The following is a 21,795-nucleotide window of genomic DNA, read 5'->3' as shown; positions in this document are numbered from 1 at the left end:
TACTGTATGAAACAGTCTACTCCTCTGAATGTTACTCATGCTGCCACTAATATCTCAGTATTCTGCACAATAAGGAAGTCATCATTTCCACTTTGGGATCATAGAACAACTGCCACAGTTTCCCTTGCACAGTTCCTTTCTTGAATTTGTTGAAAGCATGATCAACCCTGGGTGAGAAACTATGTACTTCTGGGCCTATCTCTAGTTGTGAAAGAGAGAATCAGTACTGTGTACTGTATCAGTATGAAGATGGTTTGCTAGGCAAATAGCCTAAGCTAGTGCTAAACAGGGATTGCATCAGTGCACTGTAATGGGGCACTGCTTTTCATCACCTTGGTCTTTTCCAATTATACAGAACCAACAACCCACTATTAATGAAGTTCAGTTGGGTCGGACACAAAGGTTCACTTGCTCCAGGAGAAAGAGTTTGCTGCATATGAAATAATCAGCTGAAGTCTATGAAAGCTTATGCCAAACGAAAGCTGTTGGTCTTTAAGGTACCACAAGATTCTTTGCTATCTATCTCTGAAAGACTGTAACCTTTAGATAAGGCCGACTATTTGCAGTTTAATATCATTTATTTATGAACAGCAAAACTGGCTTTATCCAGTAGGAGCACATTTCTGTGGTAAAGTGTTATGTACCTTTATGAGATGGACTTTTCCAAATGCAAAAACATTTTGATAGAATATATAATTGATCACTATTTTCTTTTACTGGACATAAATATCTTGACTACAACAAATTTTGCACTGAAATACAGTAACATATCCCTTCTCCCCATTGAAAGTAACAGGATTTTATTTTATTTTTATTACTTGTATGATTTTTAAAGGCTGGTAAGTTGTGAAGAAGAATCCTTCATTTTATTTTGTTGGATTTATCCCCATTGGCTTTTTAAAGTTATATGCATGCCTGGCATCCTGCAGAGTCAGATTATGGTTTTACACAGAACTAGGACAGTTAAGTCCTAGTATATCACCTATATCTGCACAGGATAATTATTCAACAGATGCAATTACAGTTGTCCTCACATATAGTTTCCTCTTTAAGATGACAAACAAGCAATCTTCAAATCATAAACTCTAGTTCAGGGGTGTCCAACCTTTCACTTTCCCTGGGCCACATTAGAAGATGAAAATTTGGTTTGGGCCGCACATAAATTTGGTTTGGGCCGCATGGGGGGCAGCCCTAGCCGTTCTCCGCAGCCCCGCTCCAAGCGCGCTTACCGGCAGCTGCGGTCTCAGACAGCAGAGGCTGCCAGCTTCAACTCTGGTGGCTTTATGAGCCCGGGAGGGGTCCACCTATTGACAGGGATGGCGCAATGCAGTCACCCAGCCCCCTCTCCCCTCCCCTCCTTCTCCTTCCTTCCTTCCTTCCCTCTCTCCCCCTCTACTGTTGTGACATGCCCCGGCCGCATTCCGGCCACAAGTGCTTGCAGTGTAACTTGAGACTTTGGAATTTCTTAAAAAATAAAAAATTGCACTGGGCCGCATTACAAGCCGACCTGGGCCACATGCGGCCCACGGGCTGCAGGTTGGGCAAGCCTGCTCTAGTTGGATAAAAAAACAGTATTTCTCCACCACCACCACCAAAATTAAATTGTTTGAATGGAAAAATAATGATCTTGTTAATAAGAAGTTACTCTTACTAAAAGGCATAAATAAAATCTATATTTAGATACAAACATCTGCACACATATACATACACACAGTTGGAAATGCACTTATTTTTATGTACTGTAAATCCCTTGCTGGCTTAAACAGATTAACAGATGGCTTGAATATAGCCCTATGTCTTTTGATTATGCCCATACTGAGGGAGGAGACACCAATTCACATTGAGGTTATTGGATATCTCCAATTGCAAGGTTTCAGTGTCAGCTGGAGCACCTCTTATGTGCCAAGGACTGCCCTCTTGTATAAAACCAGAGTGCCTTTGAAAATCATAATGAGCTCCAGGCTTCTGGAACAAATGTGGAAAATTATGATCTTTCAGCTAAATGATACTTCTTACAAACCTATTTTGCTCAGGTGATATTCCTATTCTCTGTACAATATCCCAGTCCCTCTACACTCTGACATAAACGAACATCCTTTAATGTTACATTCTGCATTATCAGCTGCCACAGAATTCTCATCCAGCTTCAGAAAATTCTCACCAGCTTCCACTGCTGATGTACTTACCTGATTTATAATCACCTTTCTCTCAAAACTGGGAAACAAGGTACAACAAGATTTTTTAAAAAACATACATATAACATTATAACTGTTGTAAACTACCCAGAGTGGTCTTTTATGCCAAATGCACAATACTAATTAAAATAAAATAAAATAAATACATAGACTGGAATCCTTCTCACGTAACTTACTATTGGGAATCAAAAATCACTGTGAAATCGCCACCATTCTTCCTAATGGATGGTGATCCAACAGCATTTTTATTTGTTTGTTTGTTTGTTTAAAATATTTTATTCTGCCTTTCTCCTTAAAAAGAACCCAAGACTGCTTACCGCATTAAAAAGACAATATTTAAAAGCTAGAAACAGTAGGTATACAAATATTTAAAAAGAATTAAACAAATATTACATTAAAATGGCAGTAAACTGAATACTAAAACACATTTCAAACAAGAGCACAACAATTCATTAAAAAAAATCCTCTTGGACAACTAGTCATTAAGGAAAAGCCTGCCTGAAGAGAAGGTCCTTGTTTTCTTGCAGAAAGACAACAAAGATAGTGCCAGCCTAGCTTCCTGTAGGAATTCTAGAGCGTAGGAAACAGCAATAGAGAAGGCTCTCTCCTGTGTCCCCCACCAAATGCCCCTGCGAGGATGGTGGGATGAAAAGAAATAGCTCACCTGATAATCTTAAAGCCTGGGCAGGCTCATCATGGAAGATGTGGTCTTTTAGGTAGTGTGGACCCAAGCAGTTTAGGGCTTTATAGGTTAAGCTCAGCAATGGAATTGTGCCTGAAAATGAATTGGCAGCCAGTAGAGCTGCTGTGATGGAGGGTGGGTGAGGTTCACATGATATCTGTAACCAGTCAGCAATCTGGCTGCTGCGTTTTGGACCCTCTGGAGTTTTCAAATATTTTCCAATGGCAGCCCCATGTAGAGCATGTTGCAATTTTGGTTATGAAAAATTGTGTCTTAAGGCTTCCAAAGGTTTTCCCAGGGTAAAAGAGAGCCCTAGGAATCCTCAGAAACTGAAAATGGGGATAGGAAGTTTTCAGTTAATTTAAATTAAATATTCTCATCACCAGATGATGACATCATCTGACTTGCATGATGTAAAGTTGTGCAAAAGGATTTTGGCCAGTAAGACATAATACTAAACCATAAGTAAATATTAAAACACAATTAGATTAAACACATAAGGGCTGTACTCCTTCAAATAGGCTGGAACAAAATCCCAATTTTAAGAAATTTAGATTATACTATCCACTATCTCTCAATTAAATATTTAAGTGTTGATAAATCAATTTGGAGTTACAGCGACCCTTTCAAAGTTTTTCTAGTTATACATAATCCTGTATTTAGAAATGGTTTAGCATTCCCTTCTTCTGGGAGCAGGTGCACTTTCATAGCAGCACATTCATTTCTATTAAAAGCCTATAACACAACGTAACAAAAATCCCTAATACACAGTAACAATGTAGCATGTCTTAGCAGCTCAGCTGCATTTCTAAGTCACTGATTTACTTAGGAAGGAAAGGAATATACTGTATAAAGCAATGCCATCAATGAACTTCATAGATTTCTGTATTTACTCAGATTTCTGTTTATGGAATTGGGTTTTTTGGCTACACACACATCACACTTCAGTGCGAATTGTTATTTAAGTTGTGGGATGATTGTTCTACCATCAGTCTCTTTGACACAGTTCCTCTATTTCTGTAGTCTTTTATTTCACAGCTTTTGACTTTCCTCTGAATCGCTGAATGTTATGCCATGGATTTCCCAGGTTTCTGTCTCCTTGTTCATTTCTCAGGTTGCACTATCTAAGTTATTTATCTTTTATCCCCTGAGCTCCTACCAGTTTCTTGGGCACTTAGGTTCTCTGTGAAGTAGAAAGGCAAGTCATACCTATATTCGACTGATCAGTCAACCACACACCCACCTTTATGTGCCTGGCCCAACTAATACTGTGTTTTCCCCAAAATAAGAACAGGGTTTTATATTAATTTTTGCTCCAAAAAGCACATTAGGGCTAATTTTCAGGGGATGTTTTATTTTTTTTTTTCATCTACATTTATTCAAATGCCATCATGTCATCTTCTTCTGGTTGCTGCACAATGGTGGAGGGCAGGGTTTCACTTAACTAGGGCTTATTTTAGGGGTAGGGCTTATATTATGAACATCTGGAAAAATCATACTAGGGCGCATTTTCAGGTTAAGTCTCATTTTCGGAGAAACAGGGTAGGTCTTATTTAATTTATTCATTGCTCAACAGGATACAACGCCCAAACCGCTTTTCCAGGTGACGACTCAAGTCAAACCACAGAAACCTCTGAGAGAGAACTTTATACAGTACGTTCAGCCCTAGAGCACTGCTTTGAACGGCTCACCAAAAAAACACTGCACTTCTGTGGAAAAAGCAGCGTTACTCTGTTGCAGTAAAAACAAGGAAAGGTCTTGAGGCATCCTGAAGGGCCAGAGAATTTAATTTCGAATAAGCCCTCACGGGGCATCAGGCCAGGCGGACATAGGCTGCAACCCCGCCCCCAGCACATTCCAAATTAAATTTGCTATTAAAAGAAAGGTAGGATTGTGGCCCCAGTTTTTTGTGGTTGGGCTGCGCCTGCTTCGGACACAAATCGCCCATGGTCTTTAAGGATGCTTCGTTGTTTTCCTACGAAGGTAGAGGCTCCCGGCATCGCTACGCTCCTCAATCCCTGCTGCTTTGCCTCCGCCGCGGCTAGAGTGCTTTTCAAGGCATGCTCGGTCTTCCTCCCGTCGCCCTTTCTCTGGGCGTCACCCACCAAGGCCAGCCAGCAACCCAATGCGGCTGCCGGCGGGCAGGGCAGGGCCGAGGCGAGGCGAAGGACTCCGTCCCGGCCGACAGAGGGAAGCAAGAAGACCCGCCTGCCTGAACCCTGCCCTCCGCCCTCTGACCGCCCAAGGAAAGAGGCGGCGCTGCTCCTTCGCTCTCCCACTCAGCCGCGCCGAGTGCTCAGGCAACATGGGGAAGGCGGAAGTGATGGCTGCGGCCTCGGGGCTCTGGTTTGGGGGGACGGCGGCGGCCGGGCAGCGCTGAGTCCCCCGCTCGCCCGCCCGCCGACCCCTGCTGCGCCGCGTTCGGCGGGCCCTGCGGTAGGAGGCCGCGGTTTCTCTCCCTTCCTCTTAACGCGCCCGTGGGCGGGCAACGGTGGCTTCGCGTTCCCCACTTTCCAGCGCCGCCTCCCCTTCCCTCCCGGCACACCTCGCCGCCGCTGCCGCCGCCAGTTTAGTGGGGCCAACCGAGAACCAAGATAGGGGAGGGAGGCCAGGCCGAGTCCCGTTTTAGTGGGGCGAGGTTACCTCTGGAGGGTCGCTCGCATTCCCCACCAGTAACAGACCATCCATTGGCTCACTATTAAACCCCCTCCATTCTCCCCACAATGGAGTATGCGGCATTTTGTGCATGGTGGGCTCAAGGGGGTGTTTTGTGCATGTTGGGCCCAAGGGGTGGTTACTACTAAGGGCGAGTAAAAAAAGGTGTCTTTGAGGGCGCTCCTTAGGTTACTGTCCTTCCCTTGCCTTCTTACTCAAGCTTTAAGAAAGGCTGAGTGGAGTGGGTGGTATGGGAGATGTAAATACGGTTAAAGTAAACACTTGAACTGGGTTAAAGTAAAAAAAAAAACTTTAACAGAAGTGTGGGAGGTTACCTAAGATTACAGGGCAAAGAATAGAAGATCAGGGCAAAGGGTTTCTGTTGGGAGAACCAAAATTAGATTAAGAAACCCCATCCATTTGTGGGTCAGCAGCTAGGGGGGAGACTCTTTGAGATCCTTGGACCTCCATGTGTCAGGAATATGTACTCAGTAAAGCTTTGGTGAGCATTCCCACTACTCATTGTACCTCTTAGCTTTTGTTGCTGCTTGAATCCTCCTGTCTGACACCATGTTAGCAGAACAAGCCCAGAAGTGGTTCCCAACGCACGTGCAGGTCACAGTCCTTCAGGCCAAAGACCTGAAGCCAAAGGGTAAAAGTGGCACCAATGATACATACACAATCATCCAGCTGGGAAAGGAAAAATACTCCACCTCGGTGGCAGAGAAGACCTTGGATCCTGTGTGGAAAGAAGAGGCCTCATTTGAGTTGCCTGGATTGCTGATGGAAGGGAATTCTGAGAAGTATATCCTCCACCTGGTAGTCATGCACAGGTCTCTTGTCGGGCTTGATAAGTTTCTGGGACAAGTGGCAATAAATCTGAATGAAATCTTTGAGGACAAACTCAGAAGGAAAACAGAGTAAGTGTTAATTTCCCTGTGGAACTTCGTTGCCTTTAAGGTTTATCCTTACCCCTCATTGAATTGTGAGAATGTGTTACAAAGACTATCAGATAAACTGAGCAAAATTAACAGGTATATGACTTTACATCATTGTGGGCTTTTCTGTGGACTTCTGGCTATGGCTACCCATCAACTATGTATGTGTAAACTTCAAAATCTTAAAATTTCCATGTGCAGATACAGTTCAGTGATGTATAGTCATGTACAGTATAAGAATTATTTATAAATAGTATAAGAAACAACAATGAATTATGAATCTGTGGTGTGTAGGCTGTGTGGGCCTTCTGTCTCCCCCTCCCAATCATAAGTTGTTGGAGCTTTTTATATCAAGTAACAATTTGTACAAATTTCATGAATTGGTTCTGTTTACTTTTATGTGATACTTTAGGAAACACATTCTTCTTGTTATTTATATTAATCAACTTGACTTGCAGTTTTGGAAGACAGATGACATCCAAGAAGTCAGTTAAAATATGGACACATGAAGTGTTTGGTATTGTAAATCATAACAGCAGACATGGTATGGATGTGTGGTACGGGTATGAGTCCTGACTTTGTTTTTGCACAGTAAATAGAATTACTAGATATTTTTCTTATTGGAGCAAAATGGTAGGATTTGTCTTGGATTGGTTTTAGAGAGATTTTGCTCATTAAGAATTATTTTTGTGTATATCTGTAAAAATCTATAGTGATGGAAAATGCAGTAACGGTTGCCTCATTGCACGAGCCAGTAAAAGTAGGAGTATTAGAGATGTTGTTTGTGTCTTTCTGACCAATCTGCTTGTCCCTTTGTATCTGTTGTGGATGCTTCGTTTCATAAAAGGAAAATACTATTCTTTTGTGCAGAGATGTTCCACAAACTATGAAATCCATAGCATATACCAAGAAATGGTTTGTGTCTGGACTTGTGCTGGAGCTGTGACTTCTGGCAGTTGGAGGTTCCTCAGCAGGTTGTCTCACCTTGTCAAGATGGCTTCGGTCTTGGCAAAATCTCACCAAGTGTAGGATTCTTTCATGTCTCTGATGTCTACTTGTGCATCTCATGCAGCCACTATTTTATTTATTGTGTTACAATGTCTTGGAAGGGTTTGAGTTTTTGCAAATCGTTTTTGCAAACTGTGGGGCCATATTTCAATATTTTGTATTTGCCTATTACAGTTAGATAGCCCTATTCTTGTAATATTTCCATTATCCTCATTAATGCTTTAAAATTTTCCAGACATGAATGATTCAGATTGTCTAATTTAGAATATGTCTAAATTAAGATCCTTCACTTGTAATCCTTTGTTGTTATGTGCCATCAGGTCAATTCCAGCTTTTGACAAACATATGAATGAGTGACCTCCAAAATGTCCTATCATTGACAACAATGGTTTGCTCTTGCAAACTCAAGACCGTAGCATACGTTATAGAGTCAATCCATCTTGTATTTGGTTTTTCTCTTTTTCTGCCTCTTATTCTTTTTCAGATTTTCTCTTGTTTCTGATATTAGCCATTTGTAATCAGTACCACAATCTACTCTTGGTCTTGTTTTGGCAGAAGCAATATAGCTTCTCTACCTGTTATTTGCAGCTGTGTACTGTTACTTGATTTCTGTATTGGTCATCTGGTGGTGTCCACAAGTACAGTTGTCTATACAATCGTCTCAAGTATGTATTTGCAGTAAACAAATTGCTGGCTTCACAGAATTATGTTATACTTCTCCTTCATTTCAGACTCCTCAGCCAAATTCTCCAACAACATTTGGTTTTCCTTTGCATTCCAGTCATCTATAAATATCAGCATATCTTATTTTGGTGTATAAGCACTTTTCTCCTTGAGGTTACATAAAAGTTTTCAGTTTCTTCTTTAGCATCTGTATTGGAATGATGGTTATGTTGACAGGTTTTTCAGGAAATCTGATTTGGGTCAGACCTTGTATTCCTGCTCACCCTAGTTCATCACACCAAGTTTTGCAGAAAATGTTTATTCAGTTCTTTACAGTTTCCAGTTTACCTTGGCTCCTATTCTTATGTGCAATATTACAATTGTATGTGTTGTGCTGCACTGGACTTTCCTTTAATCTTGTGCACATAAGCCACTAGACATTCTTTCAGTTTACTTAATTAGTTATTTCATTAGTGGTACCACTATTTGTACTTGACCTTTGCTCTTCCCCAGTAGCTGATTCAGTATCTTCTAACCAGGGTGTCTCATCTCCCAGCACCATCTCTTGTTTCATTTTGGAGTACATCATAGGGTTTTTCAAGGTAAAAAATATTCAGAAATGTTATATTACTGCCTTTTCTTGAATGCATAGCTTAGCAAAAGGAAGGGAAAAGTATGGATCAATTTTTCAAATTTGGGGTTAGAAAAGGGGGGGTCATCTTATACATCAGGTTGCCTTATAAACTGAAAAATATGGCATATTGTGTCTACAGCATTCCCACTATCTGCCAGGGAAGTTACCTGATCAAAATATAAGGTTAGTCTGTCAGGATTTGTTGTTGACAAATCCTTGTTGTCTTTTAGTTATTACTGCATTGTTTTCTAAGTGCTTGCAAATTGACCACTTTATAATGTGCTCTAGAATTTTCATTGGGATTGATGTCAGGCTGAAAAGTCTGCAGTTCCCCATTCCCTCGTTTTTGCCATTTTTTAAAGATAGGAACTAATAATTGAAAATATACTAATTAAAATTTTAATGGCACAACATACAAATATTTATGAGAAATATTAAAAATATAAAGTGGATTTCAGGCCTCCCCTGCTGTGATTGTATGACTTTGGATAATATCTCTCAGCAAGTGAATGTACTGCTGAGACCAATGAGAACTAGTTCCCCTGTGTAATGGGTGTGCAGTGTTGGAATCCTTTAAGAAGTCTTTTAAAAATTACTCTTTGAGTGTTCCAGTTTGAGCACTCTTCATTTAATGCTCAAATAGTTCTAAATATTTTGTTTGCTAGTTATCTTCTGTGAAAATCCAAATGATCAACAGAGTTATCTAAATCCTTCTCATGCCCAACTATTTGTAACATTTGCCATCTTTGAAAATAAAAAGGCTTAATTGTTAGCTCTCACTTCCTGTCTTTTGTTCTGCAGGGCTCATAATGTAAAATAAAAGAGAACAATGAAAAAAAGGAGCAAACAACCTGTTCTTTTTTTTACCAGAGCTGCATGTATTGGGACAAGGTGTTAACCCTGTGCAAGTGCTGAAACATAGAAATAATGAAGATTGGGATTTCAAGTTAAGCATTGTTTATGCTTTGTTACTGGATTTGAGGTTTTTTAAGGGTCTTTATGTATGGAACCCATTCTTGGTTGGTTCAAACCTTTTGGTGTGTATTAATTGTCTCCTATATGTGCTTCATCAGAACCATTACAATTCTTCTATATATGAAATACAGACTAGGACTACTGTATATGATCCTGATCTCGTAGTATATGTGCTTGAGAAATATGAACATAGGGCTTTACAATTACTAGCAGAAGCTGTTGGTGCTGTAACTCTGAGAAGGTGCATGAGATGACTTCTTTCTAGCTTTTTATTTTATTTATTTATTTATTAGATTTCTACCCTGTCCTCCTAGACAGCGTCTACTTGGGGTGGCTTACAAATATAAAATATCATAAAAACATCATGAACATAAAACAACTGAATCAATAATATAGTGTATTCAAGATGGGGAATGATAGAAAACAAGAAGATAGACTTCAAGAATTGACAGAAGGGAAGGCCTTCCTAAAGAGCCAAGTATTTAAATGGCTCTTAAAAATGCCCAGTGACTGTGCCAGGCGGATCTCTGTTGAAAGGTTGTTCCATGGTCGAGGGGCCACTGTCGAGAAGGCCCGTTTTCTTGTTCTTTCTCTCTGGACTTCTCTCGACATTACGCCCTTCAGCCTTCCCTCCTGGTTGTGCTGAGTAATTTGGGTATATCTAGGTGGGAGAAGGCGATCTGTCAAATATCGAGGTCCGAAACCATTTAGGGCTTTATACATCATCATTAACACTTTGAAGTCAATGCGGAAACGAATGGGCAGCCAATGCAAGGCAGCCAGAGTGGGAGAGATATGCTGGTATTTTCTCACCCCACTAAGGAGTCTGGCTGCCGCATTCTGCACCATTTGGAGCTTCCGCATCAATCTCAAAGATAGCCCCATGTAGAGTGCATTACAGTGGTCTAATCTCGAGATTACGAGCGCGTGGACGAGAGTGGTGAGGGCCCCTTCATCAATGTAGGGGCGCAGCTGGGCGATCCGCCACAGATGGAAATAGGCAGAGCGGGCCACGGACACCACCTGGGTTTCCATGGTAAGTGCCGGGTCCAGATGTATCCTCAAGCTGCGGACCCCACTCCGTGTAGTGAGAGTCACCCCCCCCCAAAAGAGAGGGAGTTTCCCAAATTGCCAGTGGAGGGACCATCCATCCTCAAGACCTCCCTCTTGTCCAGGTTCAGCCTCAACCCATTCAACTGCATCCATTGCAGTACGGCCTCCAAACGTTGCTGAAAGGACAGAACGGCATCCACTGAAGTAGGTGAAAACGAGATGTAAAGCTGGGTGTCATCAGCGTACTGATGGCACGAAGCTCCACACCCCCTGATGACCCCACCCAGCAGCCTCATATAGATATTAAACAGCATTGGGGAGGTGATCGACCCCTGCGGAACCCCATAATTGAGACTCCACAGGGCCGAAACATTTTAGGCATTCTTTCTGGAAAGCTCCATGTCAGACTGTTGCAATGTAGAGAAAATGTGGACTGTACATAGATACAAACCTGTATATTCATGTCTTCATATTGTTATGTACTAGGATCGTACTATAGGTAATACTGTACTCAGTACAGTACTTAGTAATTTTATAATTTTGACATAGAAAAACATTTATGTAGTCATGTGCCATTATTACCAAAATGTCTTATAAAGATACTGTGTCCTTGAAGAAAATATCCTGTTTTGCAAGAATCAGGGAAACGTCATCATTGTTCAGTTTAGAAATTTGATTTGACAACTAAGAGGCAGGTAACTTATTGCTTTTTTCAAATAGTTCTGATAGATGTCTGTGTCGTGTATATGGGCCTGTGAACAAACATAATTTTTGGAAACATATGGTCTAATTTCTCAGTTAATCATATGAAAATTGGGGACATATAGCCATTCTGAGGTATAAAACTTTTGTTTAAAATAAAAGTTGATACTTAACAATATAGTCTTGATTTCTTTCAAAGCTCCTAATAAATGTGAATACTATTAAGTAGTGTTTTCTTGCTTTCAGATGCATTTAACAGACCTGGAGTATTATATCCAAAGTGACTTTCTAACGTTGATGTAACCTTAACATTGCTTAGCTTTGGGATAAATGAGATCCAAGTATTTGATGAAGTGTCTTTATTGGTAATATTTCTGGTTTTTAATATATTTAATAGCTTCCTCCGTCCAACACAGCTGTACATATGGTTCTCTAAGAGACAGACTTCATAGTCACTAGAGTATTACAAAAAAGATATTTAATATTCTGCACAATACTGAACCTTGTCAGCAATTCCCCTGTGTGTGTTTTTTCTTGTAAGAAAAACGAAGGATACCAGCTGATCAAGAATTCCTAGGAAGACTTCAGAGCATAAACATGCAGACTTTTCTTTTTATCAGGGAAATGTGTTTGCCAGCACATTGTGGATTTAATGATGTATTAGGCCACAGACTAATAGCCTCTTGAATGTTAACACTTTTAAAGTCACTGTTGATTGTTGCTGAAAAAAGCATATGCCTTTAAAAATAACCTGAGAGTTGAAGTTTCTTGAAGCAGTGGCATTATGAGAGGGCCTCCTCAACCATATATTTTAATATTTTCCTTCTGGCACAAGATTTAAGAAATGAAAACAATGGCTAATATAAGCTGGGCACATAAATATTTTTATTGAAGAATCTTTCACCCTTTCATGAGTGTGAAAAGTCATTAGCTGTTGAAAAAAAGGAGGACGGGTTATTGACGTTTGGAGCAGGTGGTGGTCTTCAAGGCTTCATTTGCTGCCCTTGTGTTGCTGCACCAGGAACACCCAATTTATTCATGCTACCTTTTTCTTCATCACATATTATTGTTGAGCTTATGGCAATGTATGGTAGCATGAGGCCTAGTAACTACCAGTTATTTCCTGTACAGAGATCCTAACTTGCTTTATGCTTTATTTCTTTCATTGGCGGTGTAGAAGGATTTACTAGTTGGCAACTCTAGTAAAAGAGTAATAAATCAAGCACATTAGAAATTCAGTTAAGCAAATGATGTAACAGTCCATATTAGTCACATTTGTAAATTCAGTAGAGCAAGGAGTGGGGATCACTTCAATAATATTAATTTATTTTCCAATATCGGATTGAAAACGTGTAAATTGAGAACATATTTTGAAATTTCTAAAATATATTCTTCGTCTTACTGATGCAGAGCTTTTAGGCAATTCAGATTGTAAAACATCCATTAGTTTTTAAATTTGTTTTTTGGTACCATTACTTGCCATTTTTATCAAATTTTATTTATTCTACCTAGATAACAATGGATCCCCAGTCTTTCTCTGAACCACAACATTCAACATTTATGTTCAGAGAAATTGGGTTAACCAGTTCTGCAGTGCTATAAATGATCTCTGTTGGAATAAATAGGGTTGGTTATTAATTAATTAATTAATTAATTAATTAATTAATTAATTAATTAATTAATTAATTAATTATACCACCCCATTAGTGCAAAAACACTATTCTGGGCATTTTACAATCAACTAAAACAATACATGTAAATAAAAACAACAAAGTAACAATCAACACATCAAGTGGCAGAAATATAAAATGAAACAGGTACCGTATTTTTTGCTCCATAAGACGCTCCGGATCTTAAGACGCACATAATTTTTAGAGGGGTTAAACAGGGAAAATATATTCTGAACCAAATAGTGTAATAAAATATTTAATACACTATAACAGAATAACATTTGAACCATGTAAAGTGAACAGCAGTCAACAGTGGCATTAAGAACCATTACCACTGTCATTAACAAATGGAGAGACTTAAAGCTTTGTGTACTCATGTACCATAAATTTAATTCAAGTACATATAGACCATTATCAGCCAGTGATAAGACCTATACCACGCTACCTATATTTTACATTTCCTTTCATCCACCTCCTCCCCATGCTTATAGAAATGACAGATGAGATTGTTGTGCAACTCTGCCCATCTACAGCTCAATCCTATATTAAATTAGAAATGGTTTGTCTGATTGGGCACTGCATTGAGAGGTCCCTTTTAGTTGTGTGGAGGATAAATAGTGGAATTAAACTATTTAACAGCTGGTTTTCCTTATTTACTTTAGGTTATGCAAAAGAACAGCAACACAAAGCTTAACCTGATCCCATTCACCAGCAGTAGTACATGCTCAGCATAAGAACAAATCTCCATTTTCTGACATAATTCAACTTTTATAGCATGCAAGGCACAACACACAAAGCCAGGAACAATGTTCTTGACCAGCCAAAAAAACTGAATACAAACTATAGTAACTGAAATCAGGAAGCAGGTACTGTAATCCAGTTAGAAGTCACGAGGCACAGTTAGTTTCCTTGCTGCAACACCCTTTGGAAATACATTCTCTATTAGATGCCCAGAACTAGTTAAAAAGTTTGCCAGTTGAATCCAAATTTCCCATAGAAATACATTGAAAAAGGTCAGAAACTTTAAAAAACCTAAAAGAAATTCACTTACCAAGTACTGTAGACTGAGCCTGGCTCTTCACAGTGCCTTGGTAGACCCCAGAACAGCCAAAAAAGAGCCCCAAACAGCTAAATGCCTGCAGACGGCAGCCATTTTGTGCTCTTCTCCGTTCCTGCCCTTTCCCCACCTAACAGCTGATCAGCTGCTTCCCAGGCAAGCAGGTTTCAACTAAAACGGAGCACCTTTTAAACAGGGTTTCACTCAAAACAAGAAGCTTTTAAAGAAAAACAAGCAGCTCTAACTGCTTGGACTAGCAAGGAAGCAGACAAGCAGCCTCTTTACTAACTGAAAGTTTCGATTTCCCCTGCTTTCCCCGCCTTCCCCACATATTAGGTATGCTAATATATGTGCACTGGAGGATTGTGGGAGGAACATCTAGCCCCTGATGGGGGTCCTGTGGGGCACCCCTAAACACTGAGGAGCTCTCCTGGCCTCTTTCAGCACTGGGGCTGTGCAACTCTGTTCTGATCAGGAGGTGCAGCCAGGCGGTCACCATGCCTTTTGAGGGCAGGGCACACAAAGGGCCAGGAGGCTTAGGGGCCATTCAAACTCAGACCTCGCAGGGAAGATACCATTCTTGTAAGAGTGGTTTTCCCAGGGTAAGGCTCATCTATTGCACTTCAGATGAGCTGACCCCTGTGATTTCCCCAAATGTGGGAAAAATCAACTGCCTAAATGAGGGACTGTGTTTCTGGTTTCCCCTGGTTGTTTTAGAATCACTCCTTCCCCTTTGGTCCTTGGCTGTTTGCATTGCTTGCTGCCACAGGCCTGTTTGCGTTGCTGGTTTTCCAGTTGAGCTGCAGGGAGCAGATCTTTGAAACCCAGCAGTGCAGAATGCTGAGGTCTGAACAGCAAGCAGTCTCTGCTGCCAGTTCAGAGGCCTCCTGGCATGGCAGTGGGAGGCTTTTGGGTGGTGGTGGCTGAACCCTGGGTTATTGCATTCACTCCATAAGACGCATGTACTTTCCCTCCCACCTTTTTGGAGAGAAAAAGTGAGTCTTATGGAGCGAAAAATACGGTATATAATCATAGAGCAGCAAGGAACAGGTAATGGCTATAATGGGTTTGGCTGCATGTGTATTTTTTGCACTGCTTTTGCCCTGTTTGATAAAAAAAATCACTGTAATCCATATCATTCTAAAAAATCAGATTTAGTCAAATTAATACCCTGTTTGTACTTTAAGGCCTGCAGGTTCACAATGAAGATTCATGTTTATGTAGATATTACATGGATATACCCAGGAAGAATTAGATGTTTTTCTTAGAAAACATTTTTGTTCTTTCTGTATGTTCTTTCTGTTTACTAGTTGTTGTGAGGAACAGAAGTTGATGCAATTACCTGTGCCCCATTTTTAAATATTTACATCCTATCATGTGATACTGTCACAACCTTAAAGACAGCTTATGTACATCATGTGTTCAAGATAGCCCGATATAAAAAACATACAACATGAATGAAAATGCTGTCAAATTTACATTACAAGCCTAGATGATCCCAATCTTTTTCAGTTTCACTTTGCAAAAAAGAAAACAATTTTCCTCACCAAATCTTTCTCTCACTGTTGGCTTGTAAATTTCCAATTATTTCCCATTTTGTAAGCCCAGCAGTGTCTCCTCAGCACCACACACTGTCTATCTGTCTCTTTGCAAGTGTGTTGGACTGAAGTGAAAGCTTGCATTCCAATCTGTTCCCCCTGCCCCTGTGATGTCAGATTATTGCTGTCCTACTTGGAAAGAAATTTTTTAAAAAATTAAAATAACCTACAGCAGAAGTGAGAGTGGCTGTGGGAGGCAGCATGCAGAAGTCAACAGTTACAATTTACACCAACAAGAGGTATTCACATATGCCAAAATAATTTAAAATAAACTGATTTTGTATCCATGTTAACATAAACAGCCTTCTGTCAGCCCAATAATACCTCGCTTCTGATCAAAACCCCATGATTCCTGGGCAAAAAAACCTCTGCAATTCCATGTACGTTGTGTAGTTGTCTTTTTAAAAATCAATTTAAACCATGTTAAACGTGATTCAAATCCTATTCTTTTTCCTAGTGTAATCGGGGTCTCTTAAATTCTGGGAAGACTTGTATCAAGATAATATCTTCCCTCAGGGTTGACTTCCAAACTGCTGTTTCTGAATCTGGAATCTCTGTTTAGCTATCACGGCTAATCAGCATTAATAGCTTTGTGCTCCATGAGTGACACTGCTTTATGAGAGACTGAGAAAATAGAAATGGAAGTATAGAGAAAATACAGTAGGTGCTGTATTATGCATATTGAATCTGAGATAAAGATATGATACCTAAACAGAACCAGCCATTGGAATTATTAGTAAGAATATAGCAAGGAAAAATGAGAACTGAAAGGTAAGCCTTGGAAATGAAGAGTGTAACAATTATATGCAGACCAAAGAAGCATTGTTACAGAGTTTTTTGGAATGGGAAGGTCCCCCTAGTAAAATTAAACTGAGAAAAAACATTACAATAATGAAAACGAAAAAAGAAATTAGAATCAAATCCCGAAGAATGGTGAGAACATTATTACACCTTATATTCTGGTTTTGTTGTTACACATATTCTGGTGGAGTACAACAGTATAAAACAATATAAAACTATTCAGTAATTTTAATCCATTTTAAACATTTAATTTAAGTGGTTGTTGTAAGCATTGAATGTATTAAAAGCAACAACAATAGAGGATCCTCCATAGTCTATTAAAGACATGATTCTAAATCCCTGAAGGCTTTGGTATAAATAACTATGTTTTAACTTGGTGCTGGAATTAGATTTGTGTTGGCCTCAGTGGAGTCGCTAAGGGAAGAACATTTCATAACTGAGAAGGCCTTTTCCTTTGTCTCCACATAATGGATCATTCTACATGGCTTGATATCAAGGACTGCCTCCCCCCCCCCCAAGCTTAGTGATAGGGCAGTTGTATATAGGGAAAGGTGCTCCCTCAATATTCAGCTCTCAACCCATTTAGGACTTTATAAGTCTTAATTAACACCTAACTTGGACTAGAAGCATATTGGTAGCCAATGCAATTCTTTCAGAACTGATGTCAAATGGGCTCTGAGAGGTGTGTCTGCTAGCAATCAAGCTATTGCATATTGCATTCTCTGCAGAATCCATATCTTCTTCAAGAGACAACTCTACATAAAATGCATTACACTAGTTTAACTGGGAGGTTACTATTGCATGAACTACTGTAGCCAAGTTGTTCCTGTCCGGGAATGATTTATAGCTAGAAATTGTCCAAGTTGTTCCAAACCACCAGTCACCTGAGTCTGGAGTGACAAAGATGGCTGAAGAAGTGCTCCAGGCTGCGCACCTTCTTCAGAGGGAATCTAGCTGGAAAAATTAAGTAGTTAATTGGAAACAAGAAATGGGACATTGGAAATAGATTACTCGAGTAATTTAAGGGAGGTATCAGACAAAAAACAAAAAATTTAAAAAAAAAGAGACAAAAACATTTTAGCACCTTAAAGACTAACTGCTTTATTTTAATATGAGCTTTTGTGGATTAAATCCACTTTCTCAGAGATGTTAACCTCTTTCTCTGTGTCCTTTAACACTAAGCAGAAATGAATCTTAAATTTATTTTAAAATCATATTATTTGTAATGTGGGTATCCCATACATACACAGACGGAACAAGTCAGTAACCATGTTCAGCAGTGGTACTTTTTCACAGATTCTCGATAGCTACGGCAGTGTTTAAGACGGTGCAGTGAAGTTGCGATCCTGATTGAAATGTCACATCGTCTGCAAACTCTGTAGATGAAATCCGAGCATGCCATTGTCTCTTAGCTCCAGTTCCTTCCCATTTGTTGTAAGATGAGAATAATTCAGGATTGCTTTTATGATTGCTAGCTACACTGTTGAGTAGTTGTAGATACTTTTTGTTATTATTTATTATTCATGAGAAGTGCTTTGAACACTCAGAACTGCTATGTATAAATGCTTGCTGGAATATCTTAGCTTTTCATCAACTTTAATTTGTATCTGTGAACTACAGAGAGTGGAAGTCCATTTTTGGTCATTTAATGTGAAAATCTTTTATTGAAAAAATATTTAAAACAGTATCCAAAATCACTGATTTGTATATTATGGGATAAATGCAATTGCAGGGTGGATTTTATTTAATGAAGTGGTTGAAATCATTATTTAAATCACAATTTAAATTGCTACTCACAAAGAGCCCCATGTACTTGCTTTAACCTTCATATGTATTTTCACAAATCTGTTGCCCAGATTGTCTCCGTTGCCCACAATCCTCTATTTATTGAATCATAACAGTGTCTTGTCTTAAAGTGTACAGACCAGGGTGGATAAAAATAAATGATTTTTAAAAATCAAATTGATTTAAATCATGATTTAAATTTTAAAAACTGTTGTTAAGAGTTATTCATCTCTGGAGATGCAAACCTAGTTTAAAAATCACCAACATTTATATTGGCAGTCACTAGACTGAGTGCTGGAGAGCTAAAAAGATAAAATTAAGATCCCAATCCAGGAACTGAACTGTATTTATAGAATGTTTAAAAAGTGGGTTTATGACTACTTTTTCTCATATGCATGATCTCTGTTTTATAGTGAGATATTTGAAGCCTAATGCATTTTAAATTAGGCCTGCCATAATGTTGTTAAACTTGTCATTTATTTATTTATTTATTTATTTATTTAATTTATATGCCACCCACTCTACCCAAAGGTCTCTGTAGACCTTCTTTAAAGTTAGAAGCACTTCAACAATGAAAAAAAATCATTTAAAAATTTTACAAATTCCTGTTTCAATAATAAAATTATTTTTGTTGTTATTATTATTAATTTGATTTTTATCCAAAAACTAGAAGAGATGCATTGAATGTATTGAATAGGTTCCATACATTCAGTGTTGAGTCAGAGCTAGTAATCGGTTTTATGCTGCTGCTGTTTTACATTATGCTGAATTATATGCTGCTGTTGTTTCACATTTACTTATACTGCACTTTTTTTTTAAGGTGGTTTAGTCTAGAGTCCAAACAAGGGAAAAGAACTAAGGACCGGGGAGAGATAAAGGTCAATATACAGTTTATGAGGAACAACATGACAGCAAGTATGTTTGATCTCTCAATGAAAGACAAGACTAAGTCTCCTTTTGCTAAACTCAAGGACAAAATGAAGGGTCGCAAGACAGATGGGACATTATTGGATACATCTTCAGCAATCATTCCAAGTACTCATATGCCAGAAACAAATGCTGTAACTTCCCTCAGTGAAATGCAGTTAAAATCAAAACCAAAAAAGCCTTTCCTTTTGGGACCCCAGCGACTATCTTCAGCCCATTCAATGTCTGATTTAACTGGGCCTCAGGTTACTTCGGAAAAAATTAAATCAGGCGCAGTTGGCAACACGTACCTCTTCAGACGTCAGCTGGAATCTGTTGGTTTTGTGGATGATAGTGGTAAGCATAGATGTATTTTTAAGCAGGGAAATTGCTGGTGTTTGACTTAAGAAACTTTTGCAGATCCCTTCTCATTGCTACGACAATCTGATAACTTCGCACATTTGTTCTAAAGAAAAGTATGGTTACAAAAGCTTGCCAGCAACTATGCACCAACAGATCCATTGTAGTACAAATCAATATAAGTCAGCTACAGTCCTGTTTGAAATAGCAGAATGTAACTCATATTTGTTTCATGTTTATTTTTAAAGTGATTTATCTATTGTCTTTCGATTATAAATGGTAAGCTATTTCATGAACTGTCATTAAAATAAAATAACAAAAACCCCACAACACTACTGATCAACAGCATCAAAACATTTTAAATTATTTCATTGTAAAAGGCTTGTGAAAAATGAGTGGCATGTGTTCTGTTGAGTTTCAGCTGATTGGAGAGTCTCTCCAGTGTGGTCATACAACTTCATGTCACTTGCACAAGTGTTGCTGTTGTAGAGGAGTATGTGATGTCCATGAGGAAAACCTGCCCTCTGCTTATACAACAGCAAAACATTAACAAATGATACAATTTACTACACTGGTGGAACTGTCCACTTGGTGGAGGTTCCTTAGAATAGTTACAACTGTGTCTTGGACATGTTAATCTACTCAGTACTGATGATTTCCATTGAACGATTGATAGCTGATTTAATTCTACTGATACAGTAAAGATAATTTGGGATGTGGTCCATTTTGCATGATCCTGAACCCTTATTTGGTAGCTCACTGAGTTTTGTGGCCAAACTTTGTATTCTAAAGTAAATGCTGGAGACCTGATCCAGTTTGGGACTCTCAGTTGACATATGGTGACTTAAGCACTTTATACTTTCTGTAATTTTGATTGAGCCTTCCAAACCTTAATTTTTTTTTTTTTGGCTAAAAAGTAATCAATTTGGTGGAGTAAATCACTTTTTGTTAGTGTAGATTGTGGACACAGAATCAGATTAGGATCACATTCTGGCCAAAGGAAATCTGAATTGTATCCCTTGTTCTTAAAATAAAGCAAAACAAGAAAAAAATATATAGGTTCTTGGTACATTTTTAGAGTAATGTATTGTTGATGCTGACAATCTTGCTAGTATGCTATCTGTCTGTAATTTAAAAGAGCATATTTCTGAGGTAGATGCCAAAGCTGGCTAAAATATTAGATGTAGCATGGTGATTACAGTATTAGGTTGTGACTTGAAAGTTCCAAATTTAAATCCAAGTTTCCCTTGGCCGTGAAGCTGATTATGTGACTCATGCCAGTCACCTTCTCATATCCTAACTTTTCCCTCACTGTTATTATGAAGATAGAGCCATGTGTACTGCCCTATGAAGGGAAGATAGATGAAAATTTTAAAAACAAAACATTGTCCACACAATAACTACTGTATATATATTTTTACTATTTTCCTAAGTCAGGTCAGTTATGTTCACTTCTCTATGAAAAAAAGTTTGTGACAGTATTCCAAAGTCTGGGTTGGGAAAGGTTAGCTGGACTGAGGCTTGTTTTTCAGATTAGCCAGCTGCTTGAGGGCTATGCTACGAAGGGTGTGGATCTAAAGGGAAAAATCTTAATGAGAAACTAATTTTCATATTTTGTTGGTTTTTTCTTCAATTTTGATGCTGTCTTCATGTACTATAAATGTAACTATAATTGGTTTTTGCTAACTGAAGAAATGAGTTTAATTTTTTTTTTTAAAAAAAAGTTTTTTAAACAACCAAAAAAACCCCGTTCTTGCATCCTCTAGTGACTAAACTAAGTTGACGGTATGGGCAAGTCCAGGGGTGCTGCGGACCCATAAAAACATGGCAGATGTGCCCCCTCGCATTCCCTAAAGGGCTCAGGGGAATGTTCTGAACATTAAATAAATAAAATAAAATACAGTAATTAGAGGGGGCAAGCACCACGCAGGTATTCTGATGTGTGGAGAAATGGCTCTGAAAGCAGTATGTGGCCCTTGGGGGTCCATGTTATCTCCTTTGGTATATAGACTCAAGCAACCATCCTCCTTCATATAGATACAATGTTTCACTGTAAAATTTAATCATATTTCTCTGATCCCTCCCATTGAGTCAGTGAAATTTTAAAATGCTT

General features: G+C 38.9%; 1 protein-coding gene and 1 non-coding gene across 7 annotated transcripts in view; both read left to right on the top strand.

Annotated features, from left to right (window-relative positions):
- The first annotated feature begins 5,153 nt into the window (after nt 1-5,153).
- Nucleotides 5,154-21,795, top strand: part of RAB11FIP2 (RAB11 family interacting protein 2) — a 114,820-nt gene continuing 98,178 nt past the window's right edge. For 2 of the 6 annotated variants that reach the window (XR_013543182.1, XM_020786456.3), the window contains exons 1-3: nt 5,165-6,452; nt 6,929-7,033; nt 19,237-19,679. Coding sequence is in view for 5 of the 6 variants with exons in the window: in XM_020786456.3 (XP_020642115.3) it covers nt 6,103-6,452; nt 6,929-7,033; nt 19,237-19,679 (898 nt within the window). In the remaining variant the exon portion in view is untranslated. Of the gene's footprint in view, nt 6,453-6,928; nt 7,034-19,236; nt 19,680-21,795 lie in introns of all 6 variants that reach the window. The other 4 variants (XM_020786457.3, XM_020786452.3, XM_078389606.1 and 1 more) reach the window with 4 other exon arrangements.
- LOC140706194 (U1 spliceosomal RNA) lies at nt 14,784-14,939 on the top strand. The gene has a single exon (XR_013544135.1). It is a non-coding gene; the product is annotated as a U1 spliceosomal RNA (small nuclear RNA).

This window comes from Pogona vitticeps, chromosome 3 (genome assembly GCF_051106095.1).
Source record: "Pogona vitticeps strain Pit_001003342236 chromosome 3, PviZW2.1, whole genome shotgun sequence".
Classification (NCBI taxonomy): Eukaryota; Metazoa; Chordata; class Lepidosauria; order Squamata; family Agamidae; genus Pogona; species Pogona vitticeps.
This window is presented reverse-complemented; position numbering and strand designations above follow the sequence as displayed.